The following is a 17260-nucleotide window of genomic DNA, read 5'->3' as shown; positions in this document are numbered from 1 at the left end:
CTCTAGCAATGACTTCAACCTATGCTCCAAAAGTAGCTGTAGAAAATTAGTCCAGAATGTTTAGAATTTATGCTAGAAAATGGGAAAAATCTTTCCCTATAAAGCTGCTTATTTAAAACATTAATAAAAATTATCTTTCACTTTGTTGGATACCCTATGAATTAGTCTTTGCAAATGTCAGTAGAGCATAAGAGCCAACATGCCTTGAGAAGTTGCCATCAGAGGCACTTGGAAACAGAAAACCGAGGAATAGAGAGGTAAAATACCTTGCCCAAGGTCAAACATTAACGACTGAGTAGTACTAGGTGTCTGTCTCAAGAGTGTGTGCTCTAGTCACTAATCAATCTGCTTCCAAAGCAGTATGGTTCATGAATCCATTCCATATTTTATAGAGTATCTCAGTTTCACTGTTGTCCTAGCCCTGTAAGAGTGATGTCATCTCCATTTTTACCTATGAAGGAGATGAGACTGAAAACTAACATAATTTGTTCAAATTCACAAAAACTAGGAACAGATGAAGGCAAAACACCAACACAGTTACGTGCAATTTAAAAACCCTTATCCCTTTTACCCATCAAGACAGCAGAAATAGATGGCATTTTGAAGAATTGGGTATCATCAAGAAAATGATACCTGAGTGAACTCCAAGCTTTAAAATAACTAATATTAAAATTATCACATGGGAACTTTCCTAAAACAGCTCCCAAGGCAAAAGATGATTTTTTTTTTTTTACTGACTTTAAACATTGTCAGGAAATAGTGTTTTCATTTTAATCCAAAAATGTACACACACTCCCATGTCAGACCTCTTGTCTTTCACTATTCCAGTTTATCTTCAGTATTTTCTCTTCCCTTCCTCCGTCCCTCCCTCCCCCTCTCTCTCACTGGTTCTGTCCCTGTCTCTCTGTCCCTCCCTTCTTTCCCTTTCTCTCTTCCTCCTCCTTGAAATTCTGGACAGTTGCATGAAAAGGTTACAAAGGTTCCTGCTTCCCCCTAGTGTTATGTGTCTATAAGTGGCAGTCACATTAGGAAAATTAGCAAAACTCTACAAACAATAGGAATAAAATGACACTTTAAAACCTTTAGAGTTTTTGGAGGCAGGGGGCCAACAGGGTGAGAGGAAAGAATCTATGATCACTGACAGTCTAGTTAACCTCACATGGCCTCAGGAAATGCTCCTGTGACAGGGAAGTTAGACTATCCCCTTCTCACAGTTGTCTTGTGCGTTGAGATAAGACCTATACTAAAGGGTCTTGAAGCATAGTACACTCCCAATAAGAAGTAACTATTATTTACTTTTGACAGATCTGTAAGGTAGAAAATGGAGACTCAGCACTGCTTACTTATTTTCTTTAATTAACTCAGCCAGCGAGCTGTAGGACTAAGCCCATAATTCAAGTTTTCAGATTCTAGTGCTCTTCCTCACACCTCGATCTCCCAAATGGATAGCTGATAATGAGGAATCTTGAGAATTTTAAAAGGATTAAAAGGATATTTCATATACTACCTGTGTTTTCCATTAAATTAAAAACCATGCATTTCAATGATCTCTGGTCCTATCTCCAGAATTGGGTCTTAAAGTTGCAGGAGAGAAGTGCACAAAGATGTACGTTCAGGGGCACCTGGGTGGCTCAGGCAGTTAGGCATCTGCCTTCGGCTCAGGTCATGATTCCAGGGTCCTGGGATCAAGTACCGAGTCCAGCATCCGGCTCCCTGCTCATCAGGGAGCCTGCTTCTCCCTCTCCCTCTGCCCTTCCCCCTGCTTGTACTCTCTCTCAAATAAATAAATAAAATTTTTTTTTTTTTTTAAGATTTATGTCCAAAACATGTTCACGGATCATTACTTACAACAGTACAAAGTTGAAATCAAGCTAAGTGTATTGATTCAATAAACCTTTGTACAAATAATGATAATTGTTCTTATTTATTTATTTATTTCATTTACTTCTTGGTACAAGACACTGTTTTAAGAATGAGGAACAGATCAAAGCATCCAATGAGGTAGATGCTATTATGTTCTATTCACTGATCATCTGCTTCTGAGAGAGCTCCATGGAACCACTCCACATTTCACTGCACTGTAGCCCCTCGGGTGGACCATTGTTCAACAGTGAAAAAAAAAAAAATCATGTTTTTGGTAATTATTAAATTATATGGAGATGTCTTTACATTAAAAATGTTAAGGGAAAAAACAGTATGAAAAATCGCATACTATATTATTTCAGTCCTAAATGTGTGTGTGTGCGGGCATGTGCATGTACGTGCATGTGTGTGTGTGTGTAGCACCAACATCTAAATCTAAATAGTATCTTTTTCCAGGGGATAGGTTATGGGTAATTTTGTGTCCTCTTTAATACTTGTCTGAATATTCTGAACTTTTTTTTTAAGATTTTTATTTGTTTATTTGACAGAGATCTCAAGTAGGCAGAGAGGCAGGCAGAGAGAGAGGAGGAAGCAGGCTCCCTGCTGAGCAGAGAGCCCGATGTGGGGATCGATCCCAGGACCCCGGGATCATGACCTGAGCTGAAGGCAGAGGCTTAACCCACTGAGCCACCCAGGCGCCCCTGAATATTCTGAACTTTTGTAATGAGACAGAACTGCTAACATTGTTAGATGAAAAACTATTTTTAGGGTGCTAAAATAAATGCCAGAATTTCTAAGAACAGGATTTTGTTTCTCTTCATAGTTAAATACTGAATCGGGAAGTGTAGCTGGGAAAGATTTGCAAGAAAAACAATTACCCCAGTGACTGGAGATAGGGGCAGGATATTCAACCTAGAAGTGGTAACCTAGAAAGGGAAGTGCCTGAGATAGGGTGTTTAAAGAGCATGTGTGCATCATTAACTTGGCACGCAGGACCCCACTTTTGATCGATGTCAGCTGTTCCAAGGCTGTCTTCTGTCAGTAGTCATTAGGATTCACTATAGACTGAACTAGTGTGGACAGAGGCTCTGATGCCTTCCGAAGAGAAAATAGGGAAGACCTGTGACCCCAACAGTTATAATTTCTGGGATGGAGACTTTCAAAGTAATAGTGGAAAGCAGCAAGGAGAACCTTCTTTCTGACAGTAATCCTAAAAGGTGTGCTGCTTCCTATCAGCCCCTTCTGGGCAGGGCCTATCAGCAGCACCAAATGAGAGTGACATAGGCCCACCTTGAGGTGGCATCTCCCCAGCAACCTGCGTGAGCCAATCACATCACTCGCAATGGAAACCTGCAGCTGCAGATAATGTCACTTGGCCCCAAACACTGTACAGCGTGTGCCTTTCCTGTCTTCCTGAGAAAGTTAGGGTTGAACTGCTGAGCCTGACCCTTAACAGGCCTTTGGAATTCCCCCCTACACAGACCAGATAAGGGATTTTTTTTTTTTAATAGGAAACTAACAAGTTTGCTCTTATAATCCCTTATTTGGTGCAGCGATCTGGCTATTTCACAGAGATTTCAGCTCTGCAAATAAACTGGAGCCCATAGCTTCCCTCGGAGAAACTGCTGGTTGGAGGTGGTCAACAGAAATCTCCAAAAGACATGAACAAGGAAAGGTCTTGCTGAGACTCACCCAAAGGAAATCCCGGAGGAGAACGCTGAGCCCTTATTTCACAGTGAAGCGGCAAGAGCGGGAAGGATTTGTAACACAAACGAATATCGACCATTGACCAACAGAGGCAGAAGGATTCTCCCAACTACTACCGCAGCCCCCACGATGAGAATCTGGCTCCTGCCCCGGCCGCTTCATCTCCTACTGCTGTTCTCTGGCCTGCAGACCCCCACCTGGAGTTCTGAGGTAGGGCGCAATTGAGGAGGTGATTTCTTTATGGTCAGAGCTCCACTGGGGCGCTTTCCTGGTGACAATCTTTAAATGACCTTTGGTCACTTGGGATCTAATTTCATTCAGACATTTTTTAAAAGATTTTTTATTTTATTTATGGGATGGAAGGGGGACATAAGCAGGGGTGTGGGAGAGGGAGAAGCAGGCTCTCCACTGAGCAGGGAGCCCAATGCAGGACTGGATCCCAGGACCCTGGGATCATGACCTGAGCAGGAAGCAGACACTTAACCAGCTGAGCCACGGAGGCACCCCTCATTCAGACTTTTTAACCAATAATGCTACTGAAGATGTTGAAAGCAATTCTTTTTTTTTTTTTAAGATTTTATTTATTTATTTGATAGACAGAGATTATAAGTAGTCAGAGAGGCAGGCAGATAGAGAGGAGGAAGCAGGTTCCCCGCTGAGCAGAGAGCCGGATGCGGGGCTCGATCCCAGAACCCTGAGACCATGACCTGAGCCGAAGGCAGAGGCCTTAACCCACTGAGCCACCCAGGCACCCCGAAAGCAATTCTTAAAGACTGTGGAATTCTTTAGAGTTTATAAATTTGGCATTAATGGAAGCTAGAGGCATAATGTGATTTTCTTGATTCTCCATAAAATTTAAGTAAAACATTGCTTCTGTAGGACAAATGATATAAAATAAAATCTATTTGGCTTTCGACTATTTCATAGGGATCAACTCAAAAGAAGGTTTATAATTTAAAGTTCTATATAATAAAAAATAACCTAATGTTGAAAGATAACAGAGTACATATTTGAGATCTAGTGATATATTAAAATGTTTAGAGCTCACAGGATGTAACAGAACATGATATGATTGATTTTGTTTTGTTTTGGCTTAAATAGATTCTTGTAGGCCTATTTGTAAACCTTCTGTAAAGAGTTATTGGCAAAAATCATGTAAGCAGTCTTAAAAATCTGCTCCATTTTACACACACCTAGATGTCTTCTCATCATAAATAACAGTAACACACCAAATGGTGTGTTTTTGAGTTTTAGCTGCAACATCTTTGATGTTGACTAGATGGAATCGTATCTCTTAATATAAGGAGTGCTATTTATTACAAATGCATTGTTTCTTTGCCAAGAAGAAAACATCTTGGAATTTGGATAGTTGAAAATATGACTCTGAAAAATAGACTGATGATACTTAATGAACTTGTATTCAAATCTCTAACTTCAGTTTAATATGGACTAGATATTCATCTGTTGATGGGCATCTTGGTTCTTTCCACAGTTTGGCGACTGTGGCCATTGCTGGGGCAATGAACACTGGGGCACAGATGGCCCTTCTTTTCACTACATCTGTATCTTTGGGGTAAATACCCAGTAGTGCAATTGCAGGGTCATAGGAAATCTCTATTTTTAATTTCTTAAGGAATCTCCACACTGTTTTCCAAAGTGGCTGCACCAACTTGCATTCCCACCAACAGTGTAAAAGGATCCCCTTTCTCCACATCCTCTCCAACACACATTGTTTACTGTCTTGTTAATTTTGGCCATTCTAACTGGTGTAAGTTGGTATCTCAATGTGGTTTTGATTTGAATCTCCCTGATGGCTAGCTATGATTAACATTTTTTCATGTGTCTGTTAGCCATTTGTATGTCTTCATTGGAGAAGTGTCTGTTCACGTCTTCTGCCCATTTTTTGACATGATTATCTGTTTTATGTGTGTTGAGTTTGAGGAGTTCTTTATAGATCTTGGATATCAGCCCTTTGTACTGTCATTTGTGAATATCTTCTCCCATTCTGTGGTCCATATATTCTATGCCTCCATCAGAAAGGATGAATACCCAACTTTTGTATCAACATGGACAGGACTGGAAGAGATTATGCTGAGTGAAATAAGTCAAGCAGCGAGTCAATTATCATATGGTTTTGCTTATTTGTGGAGCATAAGGAATAACACAGAGGACATGGGGAGATAGAAAGGAGAAGTGAGTTGGGGGAAATCTGAGGGGGAGATGAACGATGAGAGACTGTGGAATCTGAGGAACTAACTGAGGGTTTTGGGGGGAAGGGGGGTGGGAGGTTGGGTGAGCCTGGTGGTGGGTATTGTGGAGGGCACGTATTGCGTGGAGCACTGGGTGTGGTGCATAAACAATGAATTCTGGAACACTGAAAAGAAATTTAAGAAATAAATTAAAATTTAAAAAATATGGACTAGATATTAATAAATAACATTCAATTGACTACCCATGGGAAATTGTCTCTTTCTCATTCCTGATTTCTAAGAGGAGGGACTGTCCTAGGCACAGTCCTGAGCACTGTACCACTCCTCTGGTGGTGGGCAATTTTAGTTGACTGGTAATATCAGGAATAATAACAAAGCATTCTGAGTTTGACTCTGTTCTTCCTCCCCCTGGGAGTTAGCCTGACAGAAAAGGGCATGAGCTCTGTGTTCCTCCATGACAAGAATCTTATCTTTGGGCAGGCCACAATCCAATACTGTCTGCAGCTCAGTGGGCAAGTCTGCCTTGTTCTGTAGTATAGTCTTAACAAGTCTACGTGCCATCAGACCTAAAGATGTGTGCCCCAACAATTCAGTAATGAAGGTGATATTTTAACCTTCATACATGCTCTGTTTTCCTCAATTTTTAAATCAGATCCTGGTCAAAAGAGAAGGCTGTTATTTAGTGGAGACCCTTTGGGAGAACCCAACATTACTCATCACTGAAGTTTTTTCTTAAGTGAAATTCAAAGATTTAATATGGGTTTTAGGTATTCATAAAAGAGATATTTATTAATACCCATGACAGAATGTAAAGGGGTTCAACAGGGGAAACAGAAAGTATACATAAATTTAAGATTTTATTTTTTTTCTTCAAAGTATTATGCAAAAATACTGGTTTTGGTTATACAAGAAGGGTCGCTTCCTCCCTGGGGAGGTGAGTTTCTTGAACTTTTAGTAATATTTATCAAACCAAATTCAATCTCTGGCACAGGTCACTGATGCAGGAAGTACTAGGACAGGGTAATGATTATGAGTGAAATTTATTTCAGCAAATACATTTTGAGAAGTCTTGGCTTTATGGAGGATAGCAAGTCAACCAGAACATCCACCATCTGATTTGAAAAGTTAAAATCGAGATTTTTCTTTTCTTATAGGTTGCAGTTAACATTGACTTTGACTTGGCACCAGATTCCTTTGATGATCAGTACCAAGGCTGTAGCCCACAGGTCATGGAGAAGCTAAGCCAAGGGGATTATTTCACAAAAGAAATAGAAGCACATAGAGATTACCACGGGGTCTGGAAGAAAGCCCACTTAACCTGGCTGAACAGAGCCAAAGATCTCCCCAAGAACATGAATATTACACATGCTCTGGCCATCTTGGTTTATACATCAAACAACAGTGTTCACACAAGCTTCACCAGAGCCATGGCCAATGCTGGGAGGTCTCCACAGCATTATGAACGTTCATTCCATTTCAAGTACTTACACTACTACCTGACCTCAGCGATCCAGCTGCTAAGGAAAGAAATGGTCATGAAGAATGACTCTCTGTGTTTTGAGGTGTATCATAAGATGAAGAATATCAATTTGGAAGCCTACAGTGGTGCCACCATCCGATTTGGCCAATTCCTCTCCACCTCTCTCCTAAAAGAAGAGGCACAGAACTTTGGGAACCAAACTTTATTTACCATATTTACCTGCCTGGGCGTACCTATACCAGAAGACTCTCACAAGAAGGAGGTCCTGGTCCCTCCCTATGAGTTGTTCAAAGTTGTAAATATGAGCCATCATCCAAGAGGAAATTGGTTGCAGTTGCAATCCACTGGGAACGTGAGCACATACAACTGTCAGCTGCTAAAAGGTATTATATTATCCATCTAAACGGAATCTACTCTTATCAGGATCACAGACAACTATTCTTTTTTAAAAGTTATTTTTCTGAGTGGGGCTTATTAGGGGGAAGGCCAAAAATATGGAAATTGGCCTTCAGGAATGGTGGAACTGACAGATTAGAGAAGACTTGCCTTATTCCTTTGTTTCCCTCCCCTTCTTTCTCTTCAACTACTTCTGGAAAAAAATGTGTTTCTTCAGTGGCTCTAATATGTGGGGCACTCTAGACACAGAGAGAGTAAACCTCTACTAGAAAAGATAGCATATAAAATATAACATTTTTACCTTCACCCTCAAACTCTCCTTTGTTTTTTGTTTTGTTTTTGTCATGGTCATTACAGGAATAGGGAGTGCTGTGAGTAAAGCAGGAGGCATGACTTAGTCACTTACTCTTATCTATTACCCATCTTCTATGTTCCAGAAACTGGGATGGGAGGCCTCATGTGCTATGAGATGAATAAAGCAAAATCAGTATCCCAGGAGATGTTTTAGTCTAATAAGAAATGAAAATATGAGCAAATGTCCACACTCAAAAGCACTAAGCAATACACCAGACATTCAAGGAATGGATGTGGCTTCTCAGTGTAGGAAGCTACTCATTCTCTTTGGAGGAAGTGAGAAAGTCTTCACAATCAAGGACCCCATGGGACTTGAAGTAGGAATGGGGGTTTTCAGTGAAAGAAGAGAGGAAAAGTCATTTCAAGCAGAAAAGAGCATATGCTGAATGACAGAGGTTTCAAACAGCCAGTGTCTTTAGGGAATCTCCACAATTCTGGATAGCTGGAATGTAGGAGGTACAGGACACGGGAGGAGGCTAGGAGTCGAAAAGGAATAGGGGATGGGTTGGGGTGGAGAGTCTTCTGATGGGCCAGATGGTTAAAACTCTTGTATTCTATGCTAAGGACTTTCAAACTTCATGCTATAGGTAATGAGAAGCCACTGGAAATTTTTAAGGAGTGGAACATCAGTTAGATCAGTATTTTGGAAAGGGCTCTAATGATATGGTGGAAAATGAACTGAAACAGGAGAAACTGAAGATACCACAGAACAACAACAACAACAAAATATTGCTAAGATCTTTTGTAGAAAAATATGTAGCCAACTCCATTCTGTCCCTGTATGTTACCAGCCACAGTCCCTGCACAAAATGGTAGTTCTGTGGCAAGTGCCATGCCCTGTTTGATTCAGAAGGAAGATCGTCCTTATCCACACATGCATTTCTTCACACTCACACTTGACTGCAGTGTCTACCTTCAAAAATATCCCTGACTCTTTCTCTAGTCTGTCATTATTGCTACTGTTAGTAATTCAGGCTATCAGCATTACTCAGCATTTTGGGGCTGCAGTGTTAACAGTGATCCTGAAACTGGCTTCCACGCTGAGGTCTTGGGCCTGCTTACTTGGGCCTATCTGCAAATCCAGACCAGGAGAGAGGTGACTTATCAATACTTTTATCTCTTTCTGCCTGTCCTTAGAAGTGTGGCAGGCAACAATACAGGTGAAATGAATATCTGTTCCACAGAACCAAGAGATTAGTGTTTGCAGAGGAGAATGAAAAACTAGAGTATGAAGCAAACAGTGAGATTTTGATACCAAACGAGAACATTCGTAGTCAGTTTCCAGGGTTCTTTAGAACTATACTGTTGCTTCATCCTCATAGAATGAAGCTGAGACAGAAAAATTTTTCTACTGGGTTGATGAGCAATATTTTTATTTAATATTTTTATTTAATATAAAATATATTAAGTAAAAAGTTATAGAACATTTACATCAAAGGGTAGGAAACTGAGAGAAAGGAGTATAAAATAGAAACTATTACCCATATTCCCTACTCTGTAAGTCTCAAAGGAAACTATTTCAAGACCCTTCCCACCAAACTAATGATCTTTGCTTTCCTGTCAGGAAGCTACTCAAACACAACTGGGAGTTGAGGCTTAACTCGAGTAGCCATGCACATTGCTAGACTCTGGAAGCTTGGCTGGTCTTGACTGGATATTTGAAATCACAAATCATACTTAAGGGAGTCAGTAAACTCATATTGCTCTGTAAGTTCTTTGTGGGCAGGCCTGTGACGATATAGTATTTAAGAGTCTGGCATTGAATCCAGGCAGTTTGACCCCGGATCCACTCTGTCTTGATTCCTATCCAACTTGTACCATTTTCCAGCTGTGTTCTCAGTCCAGTGTTTAAACTTCCTATGTTCTTCTACTATGTAAAGAGCATCATAATAGAGCCCCACAGGGTTTTTGTGAAAATAAAACAAAATACAAAAATATTTCTAAAAGAACTAGCATGTAATAAATGGTAAATAAGTGTTAACCAATATTAACTTCAGTCTCCTGGCACATAGAAATGTTCAATCTACATTTGTTGAAAAAAAAATCTATATTTGTTGAACAGCAAAAGATGAAGCATTCTCTTTCAATGCTTCTAAGTGGTCTTATCTTTGGGTCAGATGACCAGATAACTCAATTGACTAAAAACAGTTTCAATATTTGCTAGAAAGAGAAAGTATTCTAGGAAGTTCAACCCTTAGTCAAATATAGGGAGCTATAGCCATGATGTAACTGATCTGGAATGTGGTCATTTGCAATGTGAGTTACTACATCTAAATTCTTCCTGGAAATTCACCACTGTGCAGTCTTGGGAAGAGATTGTAAATGGCAGAAGAAAATGACCCCTGGTCGTAGAAGGTGATATTTTGGTCAGAGACATCACGTGGTAGGCCAAGAGCTGGAGCTGGAGTGTCTTCCCAGCCGGCACAGCTACAAAACTATTTGGGAGATTGAAAGAGGGAGAAGAATCAGCTCGAGCTGCAGGGATGCCACTCTTCCTCTGACTTCATTGGCTCTGGCTGAGAGTTGCAGAGAAGGCTGCTCCATTCTCCGGTTCTGCCTTCCCTAAACCTCACATGGAAGCCCAAGAGGGAAGCCTCAAGGCTGCCATTGGCTGGTTGTTAGCACAGACACTTTAGTTGAGGATAAAAAGACTATATTATCTCGAGATATAAATCCACCTATCTCTACGGATTACCCAAAAAAAAAAAAAAAAAGAGTTTGATTAACCTCATGATGCTTTCAGCTATTTGCTGCAATGGTGTCTGTTTTCTCAAAAAGTAAGCGGTTTCTGAAACTTTCCTTAAGACATTTCTGTTAACTGACAAATAACAACTTTACTTATCCCAACATCCTGGAGCAGTGTTGGGTTGATCCATACCTGAACAATGGGAGGAGGGAAGTGCTGTGTTTTTCTTTTCTGGGAGTCCTTCATTGGGAGGGAGGAAGATCAGTGGACCCTCCCCAGACCTGCTTTTCTAGCTAACTGCTATTGTCCGCCGTCAACCTCACAGTCTAGGGATTCCCAGAAGGTATTCTGGAGGACCGATATCCAATTTCTCATGAAACTGGAATCCTCTCAAGAGACTCTTTCTTATGCCTTCAGTTTTTTTCCCAAGCATAAGTCCCAAGCTATTCTACATCTAAAAAGTCCCTCTGAGCCAGTGACTTGTTTCCTCTCTTGTTCCCTCTCAATCTGACAGACATGATATTTGAAAGACAACACGAAGACTTTAAAAATTGGTCATCCAAGACACCATAACTCTCCCAATGAAAAGACAATAGATTAAAAAAAAAAAAAGACAATAGATTAGAGAGTATAGCTTCCCCAGACCTTCGATTTATTTCGAAATTGGTTCTGTTAACTTGAACCTACATTTCTCAATTTTAAAGAGTACCCATAAATCTGTTGCCTTCAGAGTCAAAAGGTCAAATTGGTAGCATAATATATTTAAGCAAGGGCATTTGCAAAGGAAAAATTGTTTAAGAAATTCTACACTAACAGCCCTCCCTTCTAATTCTTCTCTCACCCCTCTTGTGACCTATACTGGTTACCATAGAAACAGATATTTTCATGCCCATTGAAAGACTCAAAATATGTTAGTTATTTGTCCTTAAATGTTGCTTTGTTCAGGAAAATAATCCGTGCCAAAAATCTGTAAACGTACAAATACATACTCTGTTCTGTATCATTGGATTCACAAAGAAGGATTTATTTGTGGAAATGTTTCACATAATCAAAATTCTTAAGCATGTTTCTAGAAAAAATACTGTCAACTTTTGTAGTAAGCCTGGTTTTATATGTTAACTTTGCCAGTTACTGGCAGTGAGAATGTGGGCAAAGGCTTGGTCCCTGTGTGTCTCCATTTCTTTATATGTAATATAGGGGGAAATGTCATGAAACCTTCCCTATAGGATTCTGGCAAGTGTGAAGTGACTTAAGCATGTAAAAGCTCTTAGATCAGATTCTGACATTAGTAAGTACTCAAAACTTGCGGCTACTATTACTGTTACATATTATTTATTTTATTTACTTCCTGTTTCCTGTTTTCTCTTCCCCTGGGCTTTATCTCAACTTAGTGTTCCCTAGTTGTGGCAGCACATTAACATTGAAGTAGAGTGTCTGTCTCAGCTGAATGGATGAAAGAATGAGTAATTTGAGAGGTGGCTCAGTTGGTTAAGCGTCTGCTTTCTGCTCAGGTCATGATCCCAGGGTCCTGGGATTGAGTCCCGCATTGGGCTCCCTGCTCAGAAGGAAGGCTGCTTCTCCCTCTTCTCCCTGCTCGAGCTCTCTCTCGCTATCTCTGTCGCTGTCTCTGTCTCTCTCTCTCTCAAACAAATAAAATCTTAAAGAGAAAAAGGAAAGAATGAATAATTGAATGAATCTAGGAGACCACACAGCATGGTAGAAAAAAGAGAAAAAACTTCGGAGTCAGGAAGGGCTGGACATATATGTTAGTAGCTATGTGGCCTTGTGTGAGTAACAACCTATGAGCCTGTTTCTTCATTTATAAAATGGGGCAAAGGGGAACATTGTGGCAGTACTTGGCATCCACCCTCTCAAACACAATTGAAAAATTCTAGGAAAGTACTTTGCACGTGGAAGTGGGATAATAGTTCAGTGGCACAAATGTGTGTTTCAGTGATATTGACAGTGACGAAAAAAACAAAGGAAGAGACAGAAGAAACAATGTTTACCAGTGTCTGAGTGCCAACTATTTCCTAGATAACTCTCTAAAAGAGTAATACTCATTAATCTCCACATTTTGACAGAAAAAGGCTGTAGATAGCATTTGCCTCCAAATATCAGATTAACTAGATATACTGTATGTCAGTTTTAGCTTTTTTCTGCTTTTTTCAAGGGATTGAGTGTTTCTTTCTGAACAATCTGATATTTCACAGAGTTCATGAAATACAAGCTATATTATGTATTTCTCCCTAAACTATATACCATAAGACCAGATTGATCAAATTAAATTATAATCCACAAAAATATTATACTCATTCACAGAAGGTTTTCACACACATTATCTGTTTAATTCTTACAACCATGCTGTACATTGGTTACTGACCCAACTATACTGGTGGGAATACTGAGGTTGAGAGAGGTTACATGGTCTGTATGAGATTATTCAGTTTATAAATGACAAAAGTAAGACCCTTTCCCATGTTTTATGACAAAAAGCCCAGGACAATGTTCTCTATAGACTGCTTTCAGGAGATTTATTTGTCCATTCAAAAATATTGTTAGGAACCTACTATTCGTTTCAATCCTCTGTGACTGTAACTGCATTATAACTCACTTCATACACACATAAACATACAAGTACACACATATGTATAACAAGACAATCGTTCACAGTACACATGTCGTTTAACTCTAGGGTTTTTTTATTCTAATGCTTTTTATCACATTATTGGAATGAAGGTCGTAATAAAACATTAATGCATCACAACCTCCAATTTGAAAAATACTCTACTAGGATACAGAGGGGGGAAAAAGCATTAAATAGATAGTTTAGAAGAAAAGCAAAAACAAATGCAAAAGTAAATTTAATGTGAGTTATCCTTAAATGAAAGATTTCATAGACATTTAAATCACGAATGTTTTTCATTTATTCCCCTAAAGAAAGATATTGTCTGTGTAAAAATAATGATAATAATAGTGTGAGGTAGAAATGTTAATGACTGTAAGAAAGAGAAAAAGTAACAAGAGAGGAAAGAAAAGTTACATTAACCTGAGAAAATAAAATTAAAGTAAGCTTTTTTAATATCCTAGTTATGAGGAAGGGGGCTGAAGAGGTGGTTTTGAAGAATGAGTATGACTACAAAATTGTAATATATGTATGTTTGTTCTTATTTGAGCATCAGTCATTATAGTAACCATGAAGCAAAGTAAAGGGGAATGGTAGTGATCCTAGAATTTGCAACAGTGTTGGATGAGATGCTCTCGTTTTACAGATGAGAAAGCTCAGGTCCAGTGAAAGTACCTAACATAAAGGTCAGCTAGGGACAAAGCTTCAACACCCAAGCTAATCACTTCCAGTAACCGTAATTTCTACCCACTACATTGTTTCATTCTCAGTCAATATTCTCTGATAACTCTTCAGTAGAATCATATTCCATTAAAAAGTGAGAAAGAACAGAGTCAGAGGTCCTTGTGATCTCAGCCTCAGTGAGGAGAAAACAAAACAAAAAATGTTTGGGAATTACTGTAGTGAATGATCTGCTCAAGTGGTATTAATGGTCTCGAGGTCCCTGTGAGAATTCAGATAATAAATTTTAACAGGAACTTTAACAGAAGTTTAGAAACATTATGCATTATTACTTTTCCTTGTCTACTGTTAATGGTAAAAATGGATTTTAAATATTGTTTGTATATACAGAATTCCAAGAAATTCCAGGAAACTAAAAGGATTTTATGCATTATTATGTGAAAGTAATGGGAAAATATTTCTCCATCATGTAGTCACCCTATCAAGCAATATGTTCAAATATTGAGGCAATCACAGAGTTGAAAGTCTTCCTGACCCCAAGCATCTTTTCTACCTTAAACAGTCAGTGAAGTCTAGTTGAAAAGGAAATCCCTCTCTTTAGAACATTTTGTGATATATGGAGAAATGATACTGTAGCTAAAAAGATAGAGTTGAGCCAGACTGCTTGAGCTGGAATGCTGCCTTCACTGCACACTAGATGTGCACTTAATGGTAAGTTTCTCCACATGTCTGTGTCACCGTTTGATCAGCAGGACAATGAGGATAATGAGAATAAATACCTCATACATTTCCTGTGAAGATTAAATAAGCTAATTGATAACAAGTACTTAAAACAGACCACAGCACAGAGTAAGTTGCTAATCAATGTCAGCTTTCATAATGGTGATGAAGATGATGATAATTAAAATGGTGATGGTGCCACTGGGGACAATAAAGATGGAAAATCATGAGATCTCACACACCAACTAGCTGGGAACCTGGAGTAAATCTCTGAACTCCTTGGTGCTGTTCCATCTGCAAAATAAACAAGCTGAATTCTGCTGGTTAGAAAAAAATTTAAGAGGATACTTTTTTAAAGTAGCGAACTTCAAATATTTTTATTAGGAATTTTCTAAGTTAAAAAAAAAAGAATCAAAGGATAAATGAGGTTGCTTTTTAAAAAATAAACTCTACTCCTTTAAAGTTCTCTTTGTGTTCATTTTTACAGATTCCAGCAAAAAGTACAACCCCGCTCCTGTGGTTATTGCTTCTCTCTCCTTTTTGACCAGTATTGTCACCTCTTCCAAAAGTGGAGTGTAAAGGAAACTTGGGGTTTTGCTTTCTCTGTGCCTTTCTGCTTGATGCCAGTGATCCCCTGAATACCCTCGGGGAATCACTCTGCCCAGTTATCAACTGATGCAACACTCGCTCAGCCCACTGCCTGGGAGCAGACCTGGAACTCAGTGTATTTCTTCTCCATGGACACCGAGATTCATCAGGAATAGAAAAGGACCCAGTCAGAACTAGTGAGATACAGTCATGGGAATTTTTTGGAATTGGGTTTGGGAGTGGGTTGGGAGCCTTTTAACTGAGTGGAGATTGATGAAAGCAGAATGAGTATGAGCCCACAGCTGCCAGCCACGCTCTTGCCACCAAGAAGGGAGACTCTATCTCCTTGAGAATGGAGCAAACACAATGAAGGAAGAACTGAAAAATGCAAGAAAAAAAAAAAAAAACCAGTTCTGGGGCACCTTAGTGGCTCGGTCTTTAAGCATCTGCCTTCAGCTAAGGTCATGATCCCAGGGTCCTGAAATCAAGCCCCACATGGGGCTCCCTGCTCAGCAGGAAGTCTGCTTCTCCCTCTCCCTCTACCTCTTACCTTGCCTCTGTTCCCTCTCTCGATGTGTCTCTCTCTGCCAAATAAATAAATAAAATCTTTTTTTTTATAATCATATAATGTATTTTTATCCCCAGGGGTACATGTCTGTGAATCACCAGGTTTACACACTTCACAGCACTCACCATAGCACATACCCTCCCCAATGTCCATAACCCCACCCCCCTCTCTCGACCCCCCTCCCCCCAGCAACCCTCAGTTTGTTTTGTGAGATTAAGAGTCACTTATGGTTTGTCTCCCTCCCAATCCCATCTTGTTTCATTTATTCTTCTCCTACCCCCTTAACCCCCCATGTTGCATGTCCACTTCCTCATATCAGGGAGATCATATGATAGTTGTCTTTCTCTGATTGACTTATTTCGCTAAACATAATACCCTCTAGTTCTATCCACGTCATCACAAATGGCAAGATTTCATTTCTTTTGATGGCTGCGTAGTATTCCATTGTATATATATACCACTTCTTCTTTATCCATTCATCTGTTGATGGACATCTAGGTTCTTTCCATAGTTTGGCTATTGTAGACATTGCTGCTATAAACATTCGGGTGCACGTGCCCCTTTGGATTACTACGTTTGTATCTTTGGGGTAAATACCCAGTAGTGCAATTGCTGGGTCATAGGGTAGTTCTATTTTCAACATTTTGAGGAACCTCCATGTTGTTTTCCAGAGTGATTGCACCAGCTTGCATTCCCACCAACAGTGTAGGAGGGTTCCCCTTTCTCTGCATCCTCGCCAGCACCTGTCATTTCCTGACTTGTTCATTTTAGCCATTCTGTGTGTGAGGGGATATCTCATTGTGGTTTTGATTTGTATTTCCCTGATGCCGAGTGATGTGGAGCACTTTTTCATGTGTCTGTTGGCCATCTGGATGTCTTCTTTGCAGAAATGTCTGTTCATGTCTTCTGCCCATTTCTTGATTGGATTATTTGTTCTTTGGGTGTTGAGTTTGCTAAGTTCTTTATAGATTTTGGACACTAGCCCTTTATCTGATATGTCATTTGCAAATATCTTCTCCCATTCTGTCAGTTGTCTTTGGTTTTGATAACTGTTTCCTTTGCTGTGCAAAAGCTTTTTATCTTGATGAAATCCCAATAGTTCATTTTTGCCCTTGCTTCCCTTGCCTTTGGCGATGTTCCTAGGAAGATGTTGCAGCGGCTGAGGTCGAAGAGGTTGCTGCCTGTGTTCTCCTCAAGGATTTTGATGGATTCCTTTCTCACATTGAGGTCCTTCATCCATTTTGAGTCTATTTTCGTGTGTGGTGTAAGGAAATGGTCCAATTTCATTTTTATGCATGTGGCTGTCCAATTTTCCCAGCACCATTTATTGATGAGGCTGTCTTTTTTCCATTGGACATTCTTTCCTGCTTTGTCAAAGATT

General features: G+C 39.7%; 2 protein-coding genes across 5 annotated transcripts in view; both read left to right on the top strand.

Moving 5' to 3' along the window:
- The first annotated feature begins 3362 nt into the window (after positions 1-3362).
- Positions 3363-15702, top strand: LOC111141976 (ADP-ribosyltransferase 4 (Dombrock blood group)). Its single transcript, XM_022494869.1, has 3 exons — positions 3363-3780; positions 6935-7643; positions 15211-15702. Exons 1-3 carry the CDS (start codon positions 3700-3702, stop codon positions 15300-15302), a joined length of 882 nt encoding a protein of 293 aa, XP_022350577.1. The 5' UTR covers positions 3363-3699; the 3' UTR covers positions 15303-15702.
- Positions 7593-17260, top strand: part of LOC111141978 (single-pass membrane protein with coiled-coil domains 3) — a 34126-nt gene continuing 24458 nt past the window's right edge. For all 4 annotated transcript variants that reach the window (XM_022494874.1, XM_022494872.1, XM_022494873.1 and 1 more), the window contains exon 1: positions 7593-7643. The gene's annotated coding sequence lies outside the window, so the exon portion shown is untranslated. The remainder of the gene's footprint in view (positions 7644-17260) is intronic.

This window comes from Enhydra lutris, unplaced genomic scaffold (assembly GCF_002288905.1).
Source record: "Enhydra lutris kenyoni isolate GAN:26980312 unplaced genomic scaffold, ASM228890v2 scaffoldscaffold7, whole genome shotgun sequence".
NCBI lineage: Eukaryota > Metazoa > Chordata > Mammalia > Carnivora > Mustelidae > Enhydra > Enhydra lutris.
This window is presented reverse-complemented; position numbering and strand designations above follow the sequence as displayed.

Bases quoted from the DNA above. Each gene is read 5' to 3' on its own strand.
- LOC111141976 (XM_022494869.1), top strand. From the start codon at position 3,700: ATGAGAATCTGGCTCCTGCCCCGGCCGCTTCATCTCCTACTGCTGTTC. The intron at 3,781-6,934 runs GTAGGGCGCAAT...CTTTTCTTATAG, and splicing joins CCCCCACCTGGAGTTCTGAG to GTTGCAGTTAACATTGACTT. The intron at 7,644-15,210 runs GTATTATATTAT...TCATTTTTACAG, and splicing joins CAACTGTCAGCTGCTAAAAG to ATTCCAGCAAAAAGTACAAC.